At 40.3% G+C, this 23,809-nt stretch overlaps 1 protein-coding gene across 2 annotated transcripts in view; it reads left to right on the top strand.

The window, feature by feature from the left end:
• myo1b (myosin IB) overlaps window positions 1-23,809 on the top strand; it is an 89,328-nt gene that overhangs the window by 51,151 nt on the left and 14,368 nt on the right. For both annotated transcript variants that reach the window (XM_079563382.1, XM_079563381.1), the window contains exons 8-19: window positions 331-429; window positions 2,587-2,690; window positions 6,145-6,292; window positions 8,045-8,163; window positions 9,968-10,054; window positions 10,161-10,226; window positions 14,664-14,768; window positions 17,618-17,680; window positions 17,944-18,144; window positions 18,800-19,026; window positions 19,513-19,713; window positions 21,437-21,530. In XM_079563382.1, coding sequence (XP_079419508.1) covers window positions 331-429; window positions 2,587-2,690; window positions 6,145-6,292; window positions 8,045-8,163; window positions 9,968-10,054; window positions 10,161-10,226; window positions 14,664-14,768; window positions 17,618-17,680; window positions 17,944-18,144; window positions 18,800-19,026; window positions 19,513-19,713; window positions 21,437-21,530 — 1,514 coding nt within the window. The remainder of the gene's footprint in view (window positions 1-330; window positions 430-2,586; window positions 2,691-6,144; window positions 6,293-8,044; window positions 8,164-9,967; window positions 10,055-10,160; window positions 10,227-14,663; window positions 14,769-17,617; window positions 17,681-17,943; window positions 18,145-18,799; window positions 19,027-19,512; window positions 19,714-21,436; window positions 21,531-23,809) is intronic.

Genomic DNA, 23,809 nt, shown 5'->3' on the forward strand with positions numbered 1-23,809 from the left:
TGGGTTATCCAGCAAAGTTTGATTAGGACAACCTTCCATTTTGTGAACATGCTTTAGTAACAAAAATGGCTTTTATTAAAACGATTCTTTACTGTTGTGCCAGTGAGATCGCATCTTTAGGCACTTCAGCGTATTTATAGCACCTACCTCACTGTGGTTTATGGGATTCTTGTTTCAATCGATAGAGCATTTACCATCGGCTGCACAGCCCCATGCTTTGGCTCTTGAATTTCCCCAGTGCTTTTTGTAATACGTGTTATTGTGCATGTTATATAATACTGTACATTTAATTAATACTGTTTGTGTATTCTGTTTATTTTCTTTTATTAGATTTGCTGGAGAAGTCACGTGTTGTGAAGCAGCCCAGAGGGGAGAGGAACTTCCACATTTTCTACCAGCTTCTGTCTGGAGCCTCTGACGACACACTCAGTAAGACGATGCAAAAGCATTTGAACATCAAGCCATTCATCCATTTCTACTTCAGTCTATTTTCCGCTGTATTATTTCATTCTTCATTGTTCTTCTAAATAATGTTTTGAATTCACTGAATGGAACTTTACCAACACAAAAGAAAGCACATTACATTACTATTGTTTATCTCATTTTGGGCACTTTTATGAAATATTAATCTGCACTATATAATACCCAAATATTATTGCAATATTGCAAGACTAAATATCCATATTGCTAGAACCTACAATGGCATAATCATATCCTAAAATCACTGGTGCCATTAATAAATCTTTTCCGTAGTACCCTGGGGGTAATACAAGTGTTGATGGGATGATTGGGGGGTCTTTCATCTCCCCCTGGTGTCTCTGGCCAGAAAACCACACTTGCAACTTTCTTGCACCAGGTCGGAGACCCCAATACACACTAATGGAATCACGAGAAGAGGCTAGCAGGCTAATGGGCAAAGCTAACTGTGGGCTAGCGCCACTTAAACAGTATTTACAGCCAAGTGTGAGTGAAAAAAATGTTATCTCTATAGGATGTGCAATATCCCTCTCTCCCTTTGGCTTTTCTGTCACTGTAGAATTTACTCTCTTGGACAATTAATGAGTAAAAAAACGCAACATGCTACGACACCTGCAGTGGCGCTTATGGCCTCTAGGGATATGAGTTACTTTCTACTGCTTTAACTTACAAATTAAAAAAGGTCATTTTTAGTCTGTACTCGGTGGACAGAGTACAGAAGATGACTCAAGAACCTTCATTGAAGTTTTGCAGGAATCAGTTTTTCCATATAATTGTCCTATGAAAAACAATGTCGTTTTTCAATATGAAATTGCTCTCATTCAGCATGCCATTCTTTGTCCTGATCCCTCTCCTGAGTGTTATCTGCACTGTTCGTACACTGGCCTTTCCTGCAGCTGCACGAGCACATGTCTCATGCATTAGTGAGCCATTCTTCCTGCTTCAAAAACACGGGCCAGAACAAAGGACCAGGCGGCTCAACTGGCCCCATGTGTTTGCTGCGCACCACATACACCATGTACACCATTTAGTTGAGTTATTAAAAATAAACATACAAGACTTTTACTTGCTTTATTACAGCAATCGCCTCAGTTAATTTTGATTTATTGATCAGTCACGTCTCTTGTTTACAGGTGCAATTACGTGCAATCAAGTTGAAATTGCAGTTTATTTGACAAAGACTGTAATTATTCTGAACATGTAACTCCATATCTGAGTAGACTGAGCCTCAACAAACATGCTCTGAATGTCAAAAACAATTCCTTCCAAAACTGTTCCGTTCAACTCTTATCATTTCATAATTTGTTCATGCAGTGGTTTGTTATGGCGTTAAACTCTCAGTTCAATTAATGTGTCTCCTTACTGTAGCACTGTTATAGCATTGAAATAGAATGGAAATTGTCTGGTAACAGTGACACTAATACTAACCCTAGCCCTAAACCCTTGCCAAGTGAGAGTTTTCTTTGTAATAATAAGACAGTCCTGCAAAATGTTGTTTTTAGTCACCAGGCTATTTCAATCCCATTGCCGTATTATTATTGTGCTGTAAAGTTAAGTGCAGACCAGTTCAGAAATGTTGGGTTTTTGCTGATCATTTTGCTGCTCCAGCTGTAAAGTTACCGTAATGTCACCTATGCTTCCCCCCTTAGATTCCCTTGTTGTGCTCATTGACTCCATTGCATACATTAGACGAGCTTGATTCAGTTGTCGTTAATGCTAGCGCTAATGAAACTTGACACATGCCCCCGCGAGAGGAATGGATTTCTGTTGCTACCAGATCGAGGGCTTTTAAAGGGGGCTATTTGATCTACCGCAATAATGTTCAAAGGCTTTAAAGCTTTATGACTACATATAGTGAAATGGTTAGGAGTGACGAGGCCCTCCAAGGTTACGCAAATTTGTATCTCAATTTAAAACAAGGCTGCTATTTGCACAGAGTGGCTTGGATCTAAAAAGAAATGTTCAAGGTTGTTTTTTTTTGTAATCGGGGAGGAATTTGAGGTAAAAGTGTAGTCCCACGCTGGCACTGCGGCATGTAAAGTCAACGACGCCTAAATTGTGGCAAATTGGGACGAAATGGTTACCACATGTGTGTTTTTTGTGTCACAGAGAAGCTCAAGTTGGAGAGGGACTTCAGTAAATACAACTATCTGAGCCTGGACTCTGCAGCGGTCAATGGCCTGGACGACGCAGCCAACTTCAGGACTGTCCGGGTGAGTTTATCATACATTTGTTTTGATATGAACTTGGAAATGGATGTGGTGCAAGCCTCGTCTCCTCAGGCAGGTCGTTCCAAAGTCTCGTAAGTTGTGGGCTTGCAGCAATTCCACATATTTGTGAAGGTGTTATGTTAAATTATAAGAACCTTTGATTTGAACTTGCAAATGACCCCCTCATCCTTCTGAGTGGGTTGGGGCATAGCAACACATTCTTATCTTTGCCTTCAGCTTCTGGAGTAGGATCAAATTCAGTGTACTGTATTTTCCGGACTATAAATCACACTTTTTTCATAGGTTGGCTTGGGGTGCAACTTATACTCTGGTGCGACTTATATATCAACATATATGATCCCACAATGTTTGTTGTTTTCACATTGACAGCCGCTAGAGGCCGCTCTAGGCTTGTGTATCAGTATCTGCTACTCCTGTGCCACTGAAGATTAAAAAAAACGGTAATCCAGCAGCAGAAAGAAAGTTTGGAGTCAGCGAGAAACTTGTGAGGGGCTGGCGAAAAGCGGAGGTTACTCTTTCTGCAATAAAGAAAACAAAAAAGCTATTTGCAAGCTAAAAGCTAGATGGCCATAGCTAGAGGAACGAGTTCACAAATGGGTGCTTCAACAACGTGCTGCCGGGAGAGGCTTGTCAACAGTGCAGTTACGTCTTATACTCCGGAGCGACTTAAAGTCTGGAAAATATGGTAATTATTGAGTTGAATCGCGTGGGACTGAACCATTTGACACATTTTTAAAGGAGTGTCAGGGCCCTGAAATATCAAACATATCCAATATCCAACATTCGTTTATGCAAAATTATATCTTGTATTTTGACCAGGCTGTGTTTAGTAATAATAGGCACATTTAGAAAATGCAATGTAAATCGCTTTTTTTATGACAGCATTTTTGAGTTGCCACACCCTGCTCTTGACCCTGGGCACTGGGTAAGCTTTACCCCCCGTCCGACGGTCCCGGAGGTGGGGCATTCTATCAAATCTCTGATAAAATTACATTAAAGCAGTGGCGCAGTAAAGCAGTTACTGAGCCAGTTTGCAGTTAAAAAAGGAAAAAAAAACTTGTGTCTGACTCATTTTAATTTGGAAAAGTATCCCTGTCCTTCAGAAGTACATTTTTGTACACCATTGTCTTTATCTGGTGAGTGCAGCTCAGAAGATTTGCCCCAAACCTATGTGCATATTTATTTTAAAGCATTTCCGTTCCGCTAACCTGCATTCTCCATATTGTTTAAGTAAATCGTTTTAGCTGGACGTGCTAAACCCCGGACAGTGTGTTAGAAAGTCAAATCTCATTACAGACACGCACACACACACAGAGGGAGAGCTTAGCTGTTAGCGCCTGCTGTGTTCGCTGGGTTTATCTAAATCCATGCATGGGCCACAGTCACTTTAATTTCCTCTTTATCTCACAACGCACTCCTGTTATTATGAAAACAGACTCCCTGACACCTGTTTACAAAACCAGGGAACAGGAAGTGAGGTAAATGAGCCCAAACACACACATGTGAATTCATTAAACTGGGAAAGGGGCTGCAAAATATGAGAAAATAGGTTTGGGACCGTCACAACAAAGGGGGACATATCATGCTGGATCAACTTTTTTGAGCTTTTTTACATCCAACACATACCTGCACTTTCATTCATTCTTTTACACAATTTTGAATATTCATTTCTAATTTTCAATTTGCATTTTCTGGAATTCATTGTTTGAAATATAACACACAAATCCATAAAACATTCCCACATCGAGAACAAGTGTGTTTTCATATTTGTGCACTATGCAACTTTTATATAAAAACAAAGTTATAAATATAGTTGACCTTTCAGTGACCAAGCTAATGCCTGGGTGGTCAGCATACAGCGCCTGTAGGACGCCCCGTGATCAAGGGTTTTTAGGTTTTCACTGCTGATTGAACTGTATCCATGGTTACATTATGCATTGCATTCCGAAAACCAGAAATGAAATTGATCCCGAAGCATCAGGAGCCACCGGGATGGAAAGTAAAGGGGTCACTGAAAGGTCAAATATGCACTAATATGATTTTCTTTATTTTTTTTTTCTTTTTGCAGGAAAGTTGCATAGTGCACCTTTTAACTATTTTAAGTCCTCAACTGGATTACAAGAGACAATTAAACAAATGTCCGTTTTAGCAATGAATTAATACAAGGTAAAGAGGAGATGCACAATCATTTTTTGTTTGTGAATTATATTATCAAAATGTCAAATGTTAAGCAGATTTGTTAAAATGTCAACTATAAACCTAAGGGTGAGGAAATAACAATGGCATTAACTTGCTAAATCAATGCCATTGTTATTTCCATGTCTCCTAGCCCTGTCCTTGAAGAGCACTGGTCTGTGCCCTCACAATTTTTAGATCATTGATTCACTCATCCTCATCTGCTTTTTCTTTTGCTGAAACTGAGGGGTGATTTTAAAACGTACATCACATACCAAATCGGGTAGCTGTCAGCTGTCAGAAAAATCACTATAGAGTATTTTTCCAGAACCGTTCAGAACATGAATGATGACTCTGACTATAGATATTAGTCAAATTCGGACCATACGATATGTAGTTTTAGATATTGCATACGTGCTAACTTTGCAATAATGATACATCTGCTTTATACATATGGTAGCCCCAAATACGAGACTTTCAGTCAGTGTTCGTCTTTGGGGAAAAACCACTTGAGAAAAGGCAGCGGCTTCCTCTCTTTACAATATCCCCCTGCTCTTCATACAAGGCCTTTTTGTCTCCACGTGCTCTGAGCGTCCTCCCTGACGCCGTAAAGAAAAGCATGTGGTGTCTGAAAGAGACAGAGCAGACACAACTCACTGTCACATGACCCTCTCCCCCATTAGGCTGCTTTGACGTTGTACAGTTAAATGATGAATTCAGATGAAGGGCAGAGGCCAGTTATACGTAGTTGCAGAGGCAAATTGTTCATGCTTGAATCCAACTTTTAAGGAGACATAGCATGCTTTCAGTGTTTTTCTGATCCCTCAAAGAGATACCTGTTGGAGTATTTCATTTTATTCACGCAATTTTTAGTAATCCTGTTATCTATTTCCTGGATTTTTCTTCCCAATAAACTCCACTTCCTGTTTCTCTTCTCATCCCCTGTCGGGTTTGTAAACTATTCACCAATACAGCTGCATGTCTCACTCCGGAAAAACTGAACAAGAGGACATTTCCCCTTTACAATGGCCGTTTTGGCATGGCACCGTGTCCCCAAGCCACTGTGACACGGAATTTCCTTAAATAATTAGTGGGATATAAATGCCTCTGTAGATTTTGAGTGCAGAAAGTGCAAATGAATCGGGCTCGCTCTCGCCTATTTATTTGTTGATGTTTAAACAAAACGGACCACCTCTTTCTATCGGCGCTTGAGTAAAAGTGTACCATGTTTTTTTATTCCTTATGTTTTTATTCTTCCCAGAATGCCATGCAGATCGTGGGCTTCATGGAGGACGAGATGCAGTCGGTTCTGGAGCTGGTGGCCGCTGTCCTGAAACTGGGAAATATCGAGTTTAAACCTGAGTCTCGCTGCAACGGCACCGATGAGAGCCGCATCAAGGACAAAAACGGTCCGTTCAACCCTTAGATTAATTCACATTAGCATAAAAACACTAGCCATAACTTTATGAGTAACATATGAGCAAGGATAGCATAGGTATTATTACAAGTACTCTTTAAAATAGCGGGTTAATTCACTCTTGGGTTAATTCATTAGCTCCCAACTTTGCTGTCGGGACTCCAAATTGGTCCCCACAAAGTGCCAGGGTTTCTGAAAAATGATGGCCAAAATTATTTTATGTTCACTACTGCCACCTCAGGTCTTACGCGGAACTGCAGTTTCTATATTAAGCTCGTGTTTGGCAGCATTTCGAGCCCGAAGTAACAACTTTTTGAGTGACAGTGCAGGATTTTAGAGGCAGTTGTGGTGAACAGGTCTGGGCTCATTCTATACATTAGGACATTGCTGGAAAATGTAGGGTGTTACGACCCGGCTCGTGAGCCGCAACAAAGAATGGGGCAGGACGCAGAATACGAGTTTACACCCCACGGGTTGTTGCGTTTATTGTAGGGATTAACAAATAAAATCATGAACGGGCGGCATGGCTGGCGTGGCCCAGCATCCTGGGCGAGGAGGAAGAGACCGGCCACTCCACCTCCGCCGTCCTTAAAGGGTCGCGGCCTCAGCTGCAGCCAATCACCTCCACTCATACAGCCTGCTGACAAACATGATTTGTAGTAGAGTACGAGCAGGAGCGTGCGCGCATGGAGTACGCATCACCCCGCCCACAGGTAAAGGAGAGGATAGGGCTTACACGAGGGTGTCACATAGGGGGATAAAAATAGATATATAGTTTTAACATTTGTAAACTCTGTATAGACCCTTTAAAGTTGCATTATGCATTATATGGAAAAAAAAAGGTCAGCATGGCGCCTTTACTTTCTACCACAGCTGTCTCTAGGACGCTCCAGGATAAATTGTTTAGAAGGTTTTCACAGCTGACGAAGCCTCTCACCAGAAACCCCCAAAAATAATCGATCCTGGAGCGTCCTGAGAGATCAGTGTTATGGAAAGTAAAAGCGCCATGCTGACCGCTCATACAGCCGCTGGGTCACTACAAGGTCAAATACGCAAATATGCACAAATATCAACTTTTTTATTTCAAATAAAAAGTTGCATAATGCACCTTTAAAAAAACATTTTGTTTTGTGGTGCAGTGGTTAGCTATGTTGTTTGTCATGTAGGGGTCACAGAGAGAAAAGAGTCAGGGATTTTTTATTTGGAGCGTTTGGTAATTCAGCTTCAATCTATAGTTCAGTTCCATAACAAGGTAATGGTCAGATGGACATGGGTGGACTGCTGCCCCCTGTTGGCGGTGACTATAGTACTACCCTCCATTGTCTTTTTCTTTTTTTTCTGCCAACGCATTTGATTTTATGATTTGTTTGACAAGTGTTGTTTGCTCTAACGCTCCCACAGCTGTTCTCTTTAAGCAAATCGCATGTTTCCATATTTCCTGCTTTAACAGAAGCAATGGTCTGTCCCATGCAAATAGACACACCTGCGTTTTTCCCCATTATACCGAAATCAAATGCCTTTTATTGCTCGTTGTTTCAATGACAGCTGCGTCAGTTCATTGATATGCTGTAGAATAGCAACCAACAGATTCACTGTGGCAAATTTAGTAACACGTTAAAAGTAGTATGTTGAGGCTGCATGATATGAGAGGAGAAAAACAGGAAAAGTCGTCAACAGCATTGCAATAACGATTATTAAAGAAAAGGTTGTGACATTTTCTAATTTTTTTTTTTTTTTTTTACAGATTTGAAGGAAATGTGCGAGCTGCTGGGGATTGAGCAGTCGGTTCTGGAAAGAGCATTCAGCTACCGCACAGTGGAGGCCAAGATGGAGAAAGTTTCCACTACTTTGAACGTGTCCCAGGTCAGTATGAAGCCTTATACTACGACAAGAGGACCCTTGCATTGACACCACTCACCCACACATCCAGGCATAGAGACTTGAGTGCATGGACGATAAAGGGCCATTGCTTCCCCTTGGCTGGGTCCAGTGGCCGCCGACTTAAATCCATGTCAGAGCTGCATGAAAATCTCTCTGTATAATGCATGAGCTGTGTTCCTCTTGGAAATAAAATGTAGGTTAGGAGGTTAGTGCTTTCTGACTCGCTTATTGTGAGAGAGTGGCCTAGGGTTTGTTTTGATCTCGCATATAATGTCTTTTTGTGTGGGAAAATGTGTTTATTAAGATTTCCCTTTGTCCTTAAAAAGCATAATATTAACTGAGAGGGGTCAATGTGGTGGCACGGTCACGCAGCGGTTAGGCAGGCTCGTGCCTCACAGCAAGTCCCGGGTTCAATCCCCGGCCGAATGGGGGACTTTCTTTGTGGAGTCTGCATTTTTTCCTCATCTCTGCGTAGGTTTTGTTCCCCCTACCACTAAAAATATGTACAATAGGTTCCCCTCTGGTGCCAGCACTCCCCTGGAAATGAGATTCTTAATCTCAGGGGGACTGTCCTGGGTAAATAAAGGTCAAATAAATAATAAAATAATTTCACCTAAGTCCCCTCATATTTATTTATTGATTTGTTAGGGAGGATGCAATCATCATAGTTTCCATAAAGGTTTGCAGCTGATGTGATACATATAGAGCTTTTAGCTAGTGCTAATTTGCAGCTCATGTCCCTGGTTGGGCCTTTCTACACAATAATTAGAAACTTATCTAGCGTCCTACGACTCGGATTGAGCTAGATTTACACCATGTTCAATCTAAACTTAGCTAAAACTGGGCTGAAATGGACCTACAAACTAGACTAAACCTGTGAAAGCCCAATCGTAAATATGTCTTCTATTTAACCTCTTTACCCCCCCACCTTAACCAAGTTCAGCTTTACTCAAATCTAAAAGCTTCTGGATTGGAGAGCTATAGTGTATTGCCTCATTTGAAAGAAAGCTGTTTTGTCACATTTTTTTAAGCGTTTTTGTCTTTTTATGTCGCTTTTGTGTTGCTCTTTTGTTACTTTTTGTTGTGTTTTTTGGTCACTTTCTTATTTCGTTATTAGTGCTTTTCCTGCACGTTTTGTTGCTCTTTTATTGCTTTTTTTGGTCACATTTTTGTTCCGTTTCCATCCTCGTTTTTGACGCTATTTCAACACTTTTTTTTCAAGAAGCTTTTAGATTTGGGTAAAGCCAAACTGGGTAAAGTGTGCTTGGTTAAGAGGTTAAAGCATTTCAGGCAGACAGGATGTTTGTGCAGGGTCTCATTCGTCCAGGAAGATGTAAGCATCATTAGGAAGTGCATGCCACATTTTGAGAGCTCCTGACCTAATCAATTTCATAGGTCATGCATCTTTCTCATAATGCAGTTCTTTTTGGAAGGATTTTTAATATACTGAAATGATTAAAGTTTATATAAGTTTTTAGAGAATTAAAGATTGTATCTGTATGTCCACTTGCTTTAAATGTGCATCTTTCATTATATGTTTATTGATGGTGCATTTTAGATTCCAAGTCAAATCCACAAGGACCAGCCTAATTTCTTTTCATAAAATAGAAAGTTAATTTAGAAGACTGGCCAGACTGTCATTATCTGTCAGTTTAAATTTAATTATGGCTGACTACATCATGGAAAGTAATAATTTGAAGGGAATCAGAGCATTTTTAAAATAAACTTGAGCTGTATTTTCTTCTGTAGGCTGCACATCTATTAATATTCAGTTGCACATTTCCAGGCTTACTACGCCCGCGATGCCCTTGCCAAAAATCTCTACAGTCGCCTCTTTAGTTGGCTGGTCACGAGGATCAATGAAAGCATTAAAGTAAGTCACGGCATGACTTTTCTACTTTTCCAAATGATATCCGCAATTATTTTTCTTTGACAGCACCGCTAATGCATGATAATCCCTCTATTTCCTCTCCCTTCAGGCACAGGCCAAAACCAGACACAAGGTCATGGGTGTTCTCGACATCTATGGCTTTGAGATATTTGAGGTAAGGCTTTCGAACTGGCTATTTTTGTGATTATGAAAACCGATTATCAGGCATAACATTATGACCACCCGCCAGCACTCCAGCAATGCAGTTGGTTATCAGAAGGAAGCATTTGGAATAGAGCCTGATGTTTGGCTACCTATAGTCAAAGCAAAGCATCACAATGCCCCACTCCCAGTAAAGTTATGAGTAAAGTTTGTGTGCTAAGCAGAGGCAGAGTGGCCGTTGGGACATTCAGGAGATTTCCCTCAGCACGGCCAGTGGCACTTTGGTCCTAACGCTTTAAAGCAGTACTAAGTAACTTGTTTACCTTAATAAATCTTTTCGTAGTCCCTCTGGGGGTAATACAAGTTTTGATGGGATGATTGGGGCGTCTTTGCTGCCTAGGTCGGAGGCCCCAATACACACTAATTGAAACATGAAGAAGAAGCTAACAGGCTAACGGGCAAAGCTAACTGCGGGCTTGCACCACCTAAACCAGGGGTGTCCAAAGTGCTCAGAGCAATTTTTGGTGGCCCTCGGGCTTCTTGCTGAATCGGTTCACATCATCAGAGATGGTCCTTTTTATTTAATATGTAATAATTCTACACAGTTCTAACCTAACAACTAGCATTTTATTGTGAGACAGAGCTGGCATTAAGGTTTTAAGCATAAATAAAGGCATGAGGCACAATTTAAACCTCTGCTAGTCAAAGGTTTCGTGGAACTAACCACCGACCCATGGCCCTTTACCCCGTGTACGCTCCAATATGTGGCCCCCCATGAAAAAAGTTTGGACACCCCTGACTTAAACCATTTACAGCCAAGTTTAAGTGAAAAAAATGATCTCCATTGTGTAATTGGATGTACAATATTCCTCTCCCCCTTTGTCTTTTCTGTCAGCGTAGTATTTACTCTCACGGACAATTAATGAGTAAAAAAACGCAGCATGCTACGACACCTGCAGTTGTGCTTATGGCCTCTAGGGGCCTGAGTTGCTTAGTACTGCTTTGAGTCTGCTTTATGGCTGATGAGGCTGGAGCTCCGCCCCCTCGACTATCTATACTGGACTGCTTATACAGTAAATGTGTCAGCGGTCATCATCAGATGCAAACCCTGTGTAAATCTCCCTCTTTTTTTTTTTTTTTAACAATATTAAAACGGCAGCATTTAAATTAAAGCAAAAATACAACTTCTAAGAGCTGGAGTTACTTGCACCAAACTTTTCTCTCAGTTTCATTTGGTAATGATTTAATGGGTGGCATTTGAATGGATATCTGTTCAACCAAAGAGATTGAAAAACGTGCGCTATCGACATGCAGTAAGAAATTATCTTTTCCATTTCATTGGTCATAATATTATGCCTAATTTGTTCACTATATCTAACGTTTTTTTGCAATGATATAATACCAAAGTGATGATACCCCTTTGCTTGTTGTCCTCACTCCATTCCCCTTCCTGCACTTAAGTATTGTTGTCATGCTGCTCGTTCACCTCACTCACTCTCAAGTCCTTGCTGTTTTGTCACTGTTGTTTTGTCTCAATCATCAGGATAGAGTAAGTAAGACCTGTCCCAGTCTGTTTGCAGTGCTACCGCGCATGCTTTGCTCTTAATTCTGCTGCATAATTCAGTACTTTTAGAAGGGTTCCTGGTGTGCAGCATAACCACTTTATCTAGAAATCCTTGGCACTGTTTTATCAAGTTCCTATTGTAGATGGTGTATTATTATTTTGATCTGTTAGTAATATAGCTATAGTGTGTTGTTTCTATAACCTTTTTACCGCTAAAATCCAGAAGTGCAGTGTGTCGAGGCTTTTTCATGTCTCAGCTGAAGGCATTTGCATTTTGATATTAAATTACCTGATGTTAGTCCTAATGCGTTTTGCTAATTTGGTTCCATGCTGTAAACCACACAGTCTTAGTATCGCTTTGCATCATATTTGGTTGTGTTGCTAGGGAACAAAATACACGAACAGGTGCGATAATCAGTCATAACAGTGCGTCTATCGTGAATAAAATGTGTGTCTTAAGTCTATGGTGAAAAGTGTCCCTTGACTAAAGTAAATGCACCCCAATTTCATACTAACTGCAAAATCTCCTGTATACATGTTTTATTATGTATACAACTTGCAAATTTTGTAGTTTCAGCATCAACATGGTCTGAAATGCTTTTGATATTTCAGTCTCTTCTGAAATGCTGATGCTCCAGTGTGTCTTTTAAAATAACGTTGCATAAAAAATTACAATGTATACAAGTATTTTTTTCCCTAACATTCTATACTACAGAAGTGGGCAAACTAAGACCCACCTAGCCTTTGAATCTGGCCTGCAAAACAAAATGAAGTCCGATATGCACTGGTTTAAAATGGTGAAAACCACTAGTGTTTCTCAGACATTAAGAAAGATAAAACTTAACTCTTTTTGAATGAGTTTACTCGATTGCAGTCTATCGGAGAACAACTTAATTATTTTAAACACTTCTATTGGCAACTGGTCCGGCTCTCATACCAAGGTCAAGAACCCAATGTGGCCGTCGCACCAAAAGTTTGCCCATACGTGCGCTAATATCTTGGTGCACCTGGTCTAAGTCCCTGAAGTTTATAAGATGAAGGTTTCAGCAGGAAAACTTAAACTGCACATATCACAGCAGTATCACATGCAGGTGGATCTGATATCACCAAGTAAGTAAGAGTCCGGGGGGCAATGTCAAATGCCCTGGACCAATGTTAGGCTTTGGCTTAAGTTTAGGCTTAGGTTTAGGCTTAGACTGATTAACATGTAACATTTGTCCTGGGCAAACAACTTTACATTGGCCTTAATTACTTGGTGATATCAGATCAACCATCACATGCATGCCATTTGCTATAAAGGATGGCTTTTACCTTGCTTTTATCATACGTGATTTCCTCTGTTGCCTACAGAGGGCGCTTCAGGCAAATTAGAAGATCCCTATCCTTACTAAGTGTATAAATGAAAGTGTAAAACACGATGTTTCAAAGCTAAGGTGACATACAGCAGGTATAAACCATAGATGTGCATCTGCCCACTTAAATAAATGAAGAGAAATGAATTGCATGTGAATGACAACAGCATGCCCTCGGTTATTATAATTCTGCATTCATATGGTTGTAAACGTTTTTCCCAGTTGAGAAAAGCACATTCAATGCTTTTGGGTTTACCATGAGCTGTCGGAGGAGGAGGAACATAGTTGCAAGAGAAATGCCCTCCATTAATGCTATGCAAATTCACATGATATTTGACGGACTCTATAGACCAACGTTTAGCTTTAGTAGGCAAACATCAAATCTTCATGGGTTAGTGCTGTTTAAAGCTAAATCAATTCGAAAAATGTCTTTCCCATACGTGGGAACATGGTCGTCAATCTCGGTGCACATGAACGCAACATAATAGTGTAGTCGCTAAGGTCACAGTTGTGTTGACATATAAAACAACCATAAGATTTGGCCTATGAAATTGTATCAACACAACAAAAGCATGACCAGCACTTCTTCCATTGGATTTAAAATATGACTTGTATCATATTTTATGGCGCAACCTCTTTCCATGGAGTCACTGAGTCAACATCAAGCATAAATACGCCTGCAGCCTGTTCGTTACTTCCTTAAATTATTATTAACCATGTGCCATAAACTGCTGAACTTTTTTTTTTAATGATGGTTCAGTTTGGTCGAATCATATTTCAGCGTGGTCTGTGCTGCCACTGCGAATCTGTAGCCGACTGTAGACGTGTCAATTTGCAGCTGTGTGTGTGTGTGTGTGTGTGTTTTATGCACAGTGAAGAAGACATAGCGGCTTCTCAGTAAAAGGAAATAGAGGGCACGACTTTAGCGTCAACAACTTGGCGCCTTGTGCTATTTCCTCATCTGCAGAACGGCCTCAGCTATGTTCTTCACTGTAAGAGAGTGTCTAACCTATAACACGCTTCTCTAACCTCCATCAATGTCGAGCTTATGCATCCGAGGACCTAACAACTCAGTGGCCGTAATGGGTCACACAATATTACCAGAGAATTACAGGAAATGGAAGTGTTATTAAGTTATGGTTGTCAGATTTGTCCATACCCTCCAGAAACATGACTCGAAAAAGTGGCAGCAAAGCTCATTGCATTGTAAACATTCTATAGACACTCATATATTTAGTTTTGGTAAAAGTTTAAACTACAAATGTATAACAAACAAATGATGCTGATTAAGTTGCCATCTGAAAGCATTATATTCTGTAGACTAGATAAAAAATTATAACAAAAACAAATATGTTCAGTTTAATTCTTCACTGGTTTATAATTCAACTTTAATTCCTCCGATGGTGAAGGGGAAGGTTGTCTTATTCATGAAGTTCAATGTGACTAATCTGTCTGCCTAATTGTGTTTAAAACTTTTGTCATTAATCCCAGTTTTGCATCTCTAATTGTCGTCTCTCTCTCGTGGCGTTTCCAGGACAACAGCTTCGAGCAGTTCATCATTAACTACTGCAACGAGAAACTGCAGCAGATCTTCATCGAGCTCACGCTGAGGGAGGAGCAGGAGGAGTACGTCAGAGAGGTACGAGGGACGAGGGAATCGCTTTGCATTGTGGGTCTTGGGCTGGTGAAGACTAGCCCGCACGCATGATGAAGATTTGACCTCAGAAATAATTCATCTGTGGGTTTAAAATAACAAAGTGCACTGTTTTTATTGGGGGGAAAAAGCAACAAAGTCTGTTGAGCTTGGGATTGTGTCATCGAAACAGCAAAGATAACCCCCACCTGAACCGAGCGGATTTTCTCCAGTTTGGCATCAACCAAATCTAAAAGCTTATTGAAAAAAAAGCGCCAAAAACAAAACTAAAAAGTGATGAAAAAGCCACAACAAAGAGGGGCACTAAAGAGTGACAAAAACGTGCTGCTAAAGCAACAATAACGCAACATAAAAGCCACAAAAACGTGGCAAAAAAAGTGATTTAAAAGCAACAAAAGCACAACCAAAAAACCTACAAAAACGGGACAAAAAAGCACCAAAAGAGCAACAAAAACATGCCAGCAAAGCAACAAAAACACAATAATAAAGCAATGAAAACGCAAAAAAAAAGAGAAAACGCGACAAAAACACTTTGTGTGACAATTAATGTCTATGGTCTGTAAGCTCCAGTCGAGAAACTTTTAGATTTGGGTAAAGCTGAACTGGAGAAAATGTGCTCGGTTAAGGCAGGGAGTAAGAGATGGAAAAAGCTATGAAGATTTTAACATGTGAGACACGAGAGTCATCATTCACATAAAAGCATTTGGACACTATAATGTGCAAAACAAAAAAAGGCCCTGGCTGCTAACAATTTGTACTGCTGTTCTTTTCTCCACTTTTTGATATCGTTTTAGCTAATGTTAGTCTGTGAACAACCCTAACCAGAAGAGTCTTGAGTTTTGAGCTTCTTTAGAGTGTGAGACTTATTATGAGTGACATGTTATATTTGGGATTATGTTGGCCAGAGAACTTGTACATGAATCCACTTATAATTTATTCTTCAACCATTTTGACCTTTCCAAAAAATCCAATTCTCATGTGAAGTATTCTGTAAGCTGGTTTTTCCCTCTCACTTTTATTAATAGTCATTATAATGAAATCTCTAGAACTTGATTTACCGAACAACATTAATTGTGGAAGTCCCTTGTAACTAGTAAATAGTAAAATTGCCATTTTGTGCAGTGGGAAACCAACCAGCCTTTAACACAGTCTTTTACCACGTGGATCTGTACATCAACACTTTTCTAAGTCACCACTTAATCAAATTCACCACTCATCATGCCAAACCAAGCGTAACGTGACCACATCTCTCACTGTTTGACCTTTTGTGCCTTTTTCACCCAAAATCGACATTCTTGCCCCTTGACCCGGTGTCACTTTTGCTTTATATCCTGCCTCTGCTCTCCGTCTCTGTCCCGTCTGTGGACTTGAGGGGCGGAAGTGGTCCCTCAGTCCTGCTAAAACCTAAACAGGACCTTTTTAGCTCTGTGTGTTTTCAAAGTCGTCCTACATGCGGGGACTCGGTTTTCCTCTTTGGAGCGTGTTTCCCTCTGAGATTTACAATGTCTTCAACAACTTAAAGCATTTTTAGTGCACTTTACAGCACAGTAATGGCATGCAATAGAATGAATGAATGCACTTTGCAACATCATTACCAAGATTTTAATTTATAGTCTTTGTACTATTGCTATAAACCAGTGGTTTGCAACTGTTCTAAACCTATCAAGACGAGGTACAACTCCCAAACTAACCCCCATCCCCCCAAAAAACCTAATACTGCCATGAAGTAAAGTGAAACCCATTTTTCTACATTCATTGGGCACTCGTTCATTCATACTGAGTGCTTCAATCCATTGCGTTACATGCAATCTATGTACACTGGATTCATTGTGGTTTCTTGTCTTGGCTCAGGACACAACAGGAGTATGAATCACAGGAAGTAAACCACCAACCTTGTGGTTATTTGCCAGACACTTAACTTCCATCAAACTGCGAGTTCCCCCTTTGGCTGGTTCCTGGTGTTGATGGGGTCTGTTCTGAAAAATGAATGAGAGTCTATGCAATGTGTGTGTATCCAAAAGCCTTGACCCCCGCGCCCCTCTCTACATCACCACCACACTATGATATCCAGCACTGGCCCCAGTCCAGTCCCCTGCATGGGAAAATACCACAGTCCCACACAGGGAACAGGCCGGGACACAAGGCAAGAATTTGACTGGTCCCTCCGTCAGTATGGGCTCTGCTTTATGTGTACCCCTGACTCCAAACGTGACATGTATTGTCATTTATTAAACAAACCGCTCTTAAAGTTGTCAAATAAAGCGAAGACTATGTATGGGTATGGGACTTAATTATTTCTTTGTAGATTTTAAGTTTTGGATCGTTGACTTTTGTATCCATGGACAAAAGCTCTAATCAGATGAGCCACTATCACCCCACCAACTTGTTAATACTTGAATACCCTCACATCAGAACTTGATGTTCATAAAATAATTCACAGAGAGTGCATGTTTTTCATTCATCTTGCTACAATATACCACAGTTATCCCCCAAACATCAATTCAAAGTCTGTTGCTATGAAGATGAGACATGGTTTTACTAAGACAAAAAGCCCCATTCAAGGAGTGCGCTCGCTTTGGCAGCTTTTACAGATCACAGCAAAACCATATCAAATTGCAACTTAAAACACAGTTGCTTTAGGCACGCACTGTACTCGCAAACAAACAAAGGCCCACTGTCTTCAAAGATAATACCTAAGGTTTAATAATGTCTTGTAAAACATCCACAAGTGTTTTCAAGTACCACTTCATTATAATGGCCTAAAGCTGCTCTTTTGTTAGCTGTTAAGATACAACATTCATTGTAACCCTGACCTTCTCTCTCTTTTGTTGCAGGGCATAGAGTGGACCAACATTGAATACTTCAACAATGCTGTTATCTGCGACCTCATTGAGAACGTAAGACACAAGCAAAACAGTTCAGCAAAAAGTCCACTGTTGTACTGTATTATAGATAGTATAATAGATAGTATAGTATAGATAGACAGTGTTCACCTGACTCATTTTTTAAAATATATTTCCTTTATAATGTTATGTGCAATCAATTTAATTTAGATTTATAAATTTTTCCGAAGTGCTGTCTAAAAGGAGGATATAATCACTTGTATTCTCTCGCCTGTGTTCTACTTTGTACTAGTTTGGTCTCCTTTTTCTTTCACCAGAACCAGAACGGGATCTTGGCGATGTTGGATGAAGAGTGCCTTCGTCCCGGGACGGTGACAGATGAGACGTTTCTGGACAAACTGAACACCGTGTGTGCCGAGCATCAGCACTTCGAGAGCCGTCTCAGCAAAAACTCCAAGTTCCTCACAGACCACAGCCTGCCACACAACTGCTTCAGGATCCAACACTACGCTGGCAAGGTACAGGGAAAGCGGCGAAGTAAAAGTATAGAAATGACATAATTAACTGTGAGCAAGTGGAGTTCTTTACACTTCACTTAAAGGGACTATACAGGGTTTAAAAATGTAGAAAGTAAAAAGTATTTTCCTCCCCTTAATGTTTCAACAATGTCCTAAGGTGTAGAATGAGCTTAGACCTGTTCACCACAACTGCCTCTAAAATCCTGCACTGTCACTCAAAAAGGTGTTAATTCGGGTCCGAAGTGCCGTCATGCACGAGCTTAATAAAGAAGGCGCAGTTACACGCATGACCTGAGGTGGCAGTAGTGAGTATAAAATGGCTAGCTTGCATCTAGCCCCTTTAAGACTATTTTATAAGACATTGCACCTTCATGAGAGGAAAAATGGAAAAGGTTATGGATAAAGTTGCTTATGAGTACCAAGCCACTCACAAAGTAAAAAAAAGAAAGAGAAAAAGAAAGAAAAAGAAGAACCTGGCCTTAATAAAAAAGGATTTAACTACAATATGTTTCCCATTTTGCTCAAAGGTGTGGATAAAAAAAGAAGTGTGCAATAAAGTGAGCGATAGAACCACAGTGATATTTCTTGTCTCTTCAAATTGAAAATCTGCGGAGCAATGCTGGTTAGTCTTATTCATTTCCTCCTTCTCTTTTAGGTGCTGTACCGCGTTGAAGGCTTCATGGACAAGAACAACGACCTGCTGTACCGTGATCTGTCCCAGGCCATGTACAAGGCCAACCACAGCCTCATCAAGCAGCTGTTTCCGGAGGGTAATCCGGCCAAAGTGAACCTAAAGAGACCCCCCACTGCTGGATTCCAGTTCAGAGCCTCAGTCGGGACGCTCATGAAGAACTTGCTGACCAAAAATCCCAACTACATCAGGTGATAATGTTAACTTAGTGTGTAAACTTGCTTTGGCTTGGCTGCGGAGAGTTCAGATTTGATGAATTGTGTGAAACTAGCCAAAACCTTTTTAACATAATACTACTGGTCGTATCATAATAATTGTTTTAGCCAAATTAAAACGTTTTGTTCTGGAATCGTTGTGGGATCATCATGGAACAAGCACAGATTCCTCACAAAACTTGCCCTTTATCATGCAGATAAAATGATATCTCATGCATATTTCTGTTTAATAGGCCATGTTTCATAAGAAGTCCTATCTTTGACAGAATAATCTTGACTAATATCAGGGGGAAAAATCAGATTGTATTTGGGTAAAAGGTAAATTGCTTCTGCTATGTTCTTATTTTCTGAAAAGGTTGCCAGTAATATTCTTGCCAGGCTCTGACTGACTGACTTTCAAGTGTTTTCATTTCTCATGATGCAACAAACATTCCCCTCTCACTGTCCTCTTCTGTGTGGCAGGTGCATCAAGCCCAATGACAAAAAGGCCTCCCACATTTTCACCGACTCTTTGGTGTGTCATCAAGCGCGCTACCTCGGCTTGATGGAGAACGTGAGGGTGAGGAGAGCGGGCTATGCCTTCAGACAGATCTATGAGCCCTGTCTGGAGAGATACAAGATGCTCTGCAAACGCACCTGGCCTCACTGGAGAGGGCCCGCCAGGTAAGACACCTAAGATTTACTGTTTACTCCAATACTCCAGAAGAATAACTTTGACCATATGAGGCTTCAATGAGTTACGTAGTGATGGAGGACAAGAGCAAGAAGTTAATATAGTGCTGTATGAAGGCCTTAAAATAACTTGCAGCTTATTATTAAAACCCTGTGAGTTTTGTGATGCGCTTTTGGACCATTTCCAAAACAAACTCATTGGAAATGCATTGAGCTGTGAGGTTTTCATTTAGGATAAAGAGTGAGAAAATCAGTGGATCGCCCGCAGCTGCCTCCAACAACAGAAAAGTTTAGCACAGTTGGCCCCATAGGATTGACAGAGTGACCGACACTAATGGAGTGGAGTGGTCAGTCCCAGGTGTGACTGAGTGGAGCTGGAGGCCTGCTACAGAAAAAGAGATCCCATATAACTCTCCCAGACGAGTGTGGGAAAAAATACAAACGTTCGGGGAGAAAAAGTTCAGTATTCATACAGTTTTTCAATGCTTGCTCTTAGAAATGAAGGAAACAAGGGGGAATTATGACTCAAGGCTTAATTACTGCAAGACATTTCTATTTGAGTGGCCTATAAAATGCAATCATGCAAAATCCTCTGTTTTGAGCCTTTACTTTATATCCTTTTCAAAAACATGCCTGGTGTGAAACCTCCCCCAGCAATTTGTTAAGAACCAACTCCAAAAACTGCAAACTGCTGTATTTGGCATGTCTATAGTTTGTCCTCTATTTCCTGAAACATCTTGCACATATTTTACATTACTTTCCCATGTCCAATGAAACGACTTGCACAATCCCAGTGTTATTTCAGTTTATGCCATTATTTAACCAAAACGACACAGCTCCGTCCTACTAGACCAGAGCATGTTCAGACATTATCCTTATCTCAAACTTCTCAGAGCTGTGTTGGCCAGACTTGTGTGTCTCACCCGCTGCTGGTTTGAGATTGATATCAGCCGCTGCATGCTCGCATCTATACCGTTGTTTAGCCTGCCCTGTCATTATCGTCTAATGTGGGTGCCTCATTCAGCGAGGGACTTTTTCTTCTGATCATGCGTGACAATGTCTTTTATCAAACCTAATCCAGAAATGTCAGCGCACTGTGTCCTACACACAAGAATGCACAAACGTCAGCATTTTTACGCTTCTATTGGCAACATTTCAATAAGATCTCTGGTTATAAATGGAGCATTTTAGGAGGATTTAAAGCAGAACTAGGTAACTCATGCCCCTAGAGGCCATAAGCACCACTGCAGGTGTGTAGCATGTTGCTTTTTTTAACTGACCGAAAAGACATAGGGAGAGAGGGATATTGTACATTGTGCCACAACCCAATTACACAATTGGACATCATTTTTTTTCCACTCAAACTTGGCTGTAAACACAGCTAAAGCAGTGCTAGCCCTCAGTTAGCTTTGCCTGTTAGCCTGTTAGCTTATTCTTCATGATTCTATTAGTGTGTATTGAGCCTCCAACCCAGAGGCAGGAAAGTTGCAAGGGTGGTTTTCTGGACAGAGACACCAGGGGGAGATGAAAGACCCCCCCTTTGTTCTTCTTTAAGTTTCAGTCATTTTTTTATGTATTCATGGGATTTAACAGGATGACTCATTGTTGTAACCTCAAATATTTCTATCCTTTTTTTTCCTCTAAATCAATATCAACTATTCATAAGGAAAACTTGTCTCACAGTAAATTCTCTGCCTTGTTCTGTTTCGCGTAGGGAAGGCGTGGAGGTGTTGATGACAGATCTCCAAGTCCCACCGGAGGAGTTTTCCTATGGACGCTCCAAAATCTTCATTAGGAACCCCAGAACGGTAAATGCTTTTCACCCAGCAACACTCACTATACCTCACACTAATGAAGTCACGAGATGAAATAATGGCTTTCCTTTTATATGTAAAGTTCAGCCGATTTTGCTTTATCTATTGGATTTAATTACACCACCTGGATAACTCTGAAACTCCATTTTGATAGTGGTAATAATTGATGCTAATTTCAATATTACAAAATTGAGTCCTTCATTGAACTCCTATGTCCTTTTATCATGCTAATAGCCTATGATCTTTACTGTGTATGGATTAGGTTGCATATTACAATTTCAATATAATGCCTGGGAGTCATGAAAAGTCTAATTTAGAAAAGACACCAAAGTATTGATACCTTTGCAAATGAGTTTCTAGTTCAGATACAGGTTTGATGTCAGCATCTGAAGATGAAGAATAAGACGAAAGAAGGTAAAGAAGAAGACTATAGCAGGCCTTATCTAGGACTAAACTTACTCAAAACTAGTGATAAATTACTGCAAAACCAGATGTACTTGAGCAGAACTAGGCTCCAGTAAAAATCAACTATAGAGGGACCAACATGGAATCAGAACTTAACCCAGGTTACCCTATGATTAAATCAGGATAAAACCAGTGCTAAACATGGACAAAACTGAGACTGAACTATACCAACAATAGACTCATCTAACCCTCTGTCTACCCCAAAATCCAATAAAGATATATCTTCTCCTTGACATCCGTTGAGGTTCTTCCTCAAGCCTTGTCCAGTGTGCTCAGCTGGATACTTTTCTCACGATGTTTGTAAAACCGGGTGGGCTACACTCCAAGCCCCCACTTCAGCAATTAGCATGCAACCGCTACTCACAAAGCACATGGTTTCACTTATCTGTCCCTCCTTGTACATGGGAAATAAGCTAACTCTCGAGGCCTGCAGCTCCTCCACGCACTTCACCCCAAACAGCAAAAACAAAGACTAGAATAGCATGATCTCATAGGAGGAGTGTTATTAGGTTGGCTATCTGATGGGCTGATCTACTGTAAATACAAGATGAAAACTATTAGATGCAAGATGTGAGTTATGGAAATGCTTTTAGTAGACCGCTATAGTAACTGTAATAAAAGTTATGCAAAAGTCTTGTATATCACATTGTTCCTTTAATCTTTTTTATTGTTATTGTTTGGTGTATAAATAAGGGACTAGATGACACTTCCAAATTCAGGTCTGTATTCTAGATAAAAGGGGTAAAAAATGCAAACAATAAAGAAACATACACAGAAGGATTTGTTGTGGTAATCCCAGAACGAAGAAGCCCAAAGTAAAATAAATGGATATAACAAAATGAACTGTAGCGGTCACTGACAGCCTTATGCAATATTGGCGGCACTAGAGTTTGAAGTGGTACCTAATATGGCAGGGTGGAAAATAGAAAAACATGTGGGGTGGAAAAAAATGCTTTCCTTATGTATGTAATGTGAAAATATCGCTGGCAGACGCTGCGAGAATGCAGCCACATTCCTGATTAACTACATGTATTTTTATCTCTATTCATACTGCAGAGGCCTTGCTTATGCCAATTTACGCAGCTATAGCACAGTGTTTGAGCTATAGTATCAAGCAAACAATTTGTCAGTGAAAAAAGATCATTCTTAAACATTTCCAGAACTGTTAATGATAACTTTAAAGTTGAGGAATACAATATGGACAGTATTGGACAGCCAATAACTGAAGAAAGAATATTTGAAGAAGGTTGGATGCATTATTTTATGCCAGATTTATTGATGATAATTAAATTGTTGAGAAAAGGAGAGGAAAAAACACATTTCCAGGATGCAATTTGCTTTGCTTAAAGGGGCTGGAAGCAAGTTCGCCATTTTATACTCACTACTGCCACCTCAGGCCATATGTGTAACTGCACCTTCTGTATTAAGCTCGTGCATGACGGCAATTCGGGCCGAAGTGACACATTTTTGAGTGACCGTTCAGGATTTTAGAGGCAGTTGTGGTGAACAGGTCTGGGCTCATTCTACACATTAGGACATGGCTGGAACATGTAGGGGGAGGAAAATACTTAATTTTAACATTTTTAAACTCCTTATAGTCCCTTTAACATAACATGGTAATAAGAAATTGCATGATAACTTAATGATGCACTTGTTTAAGAATCAAACCAATATTGGCCTGTCCATGCACAAACTTGCACATATTACCAAGGTAAAATTGTATGGGGTTAAAGAAACTCTATGTTCTGAGGCTAGCATCTTTAAAAAATGTATTTCAGGACAAAACAACACAGAAACCAAGAATGCTG

The sequence above is a fragment of the Gobius niger genome (genome assembly GCF_951799975.1).
Source record: "Gobius niger genome assembly, chromosome: 9".
NCBI lineage: Eukaryota > Metazoa > Chordata > Actinopteri > Gobiiformes > Gobiidae > Gobius > Gobius niger.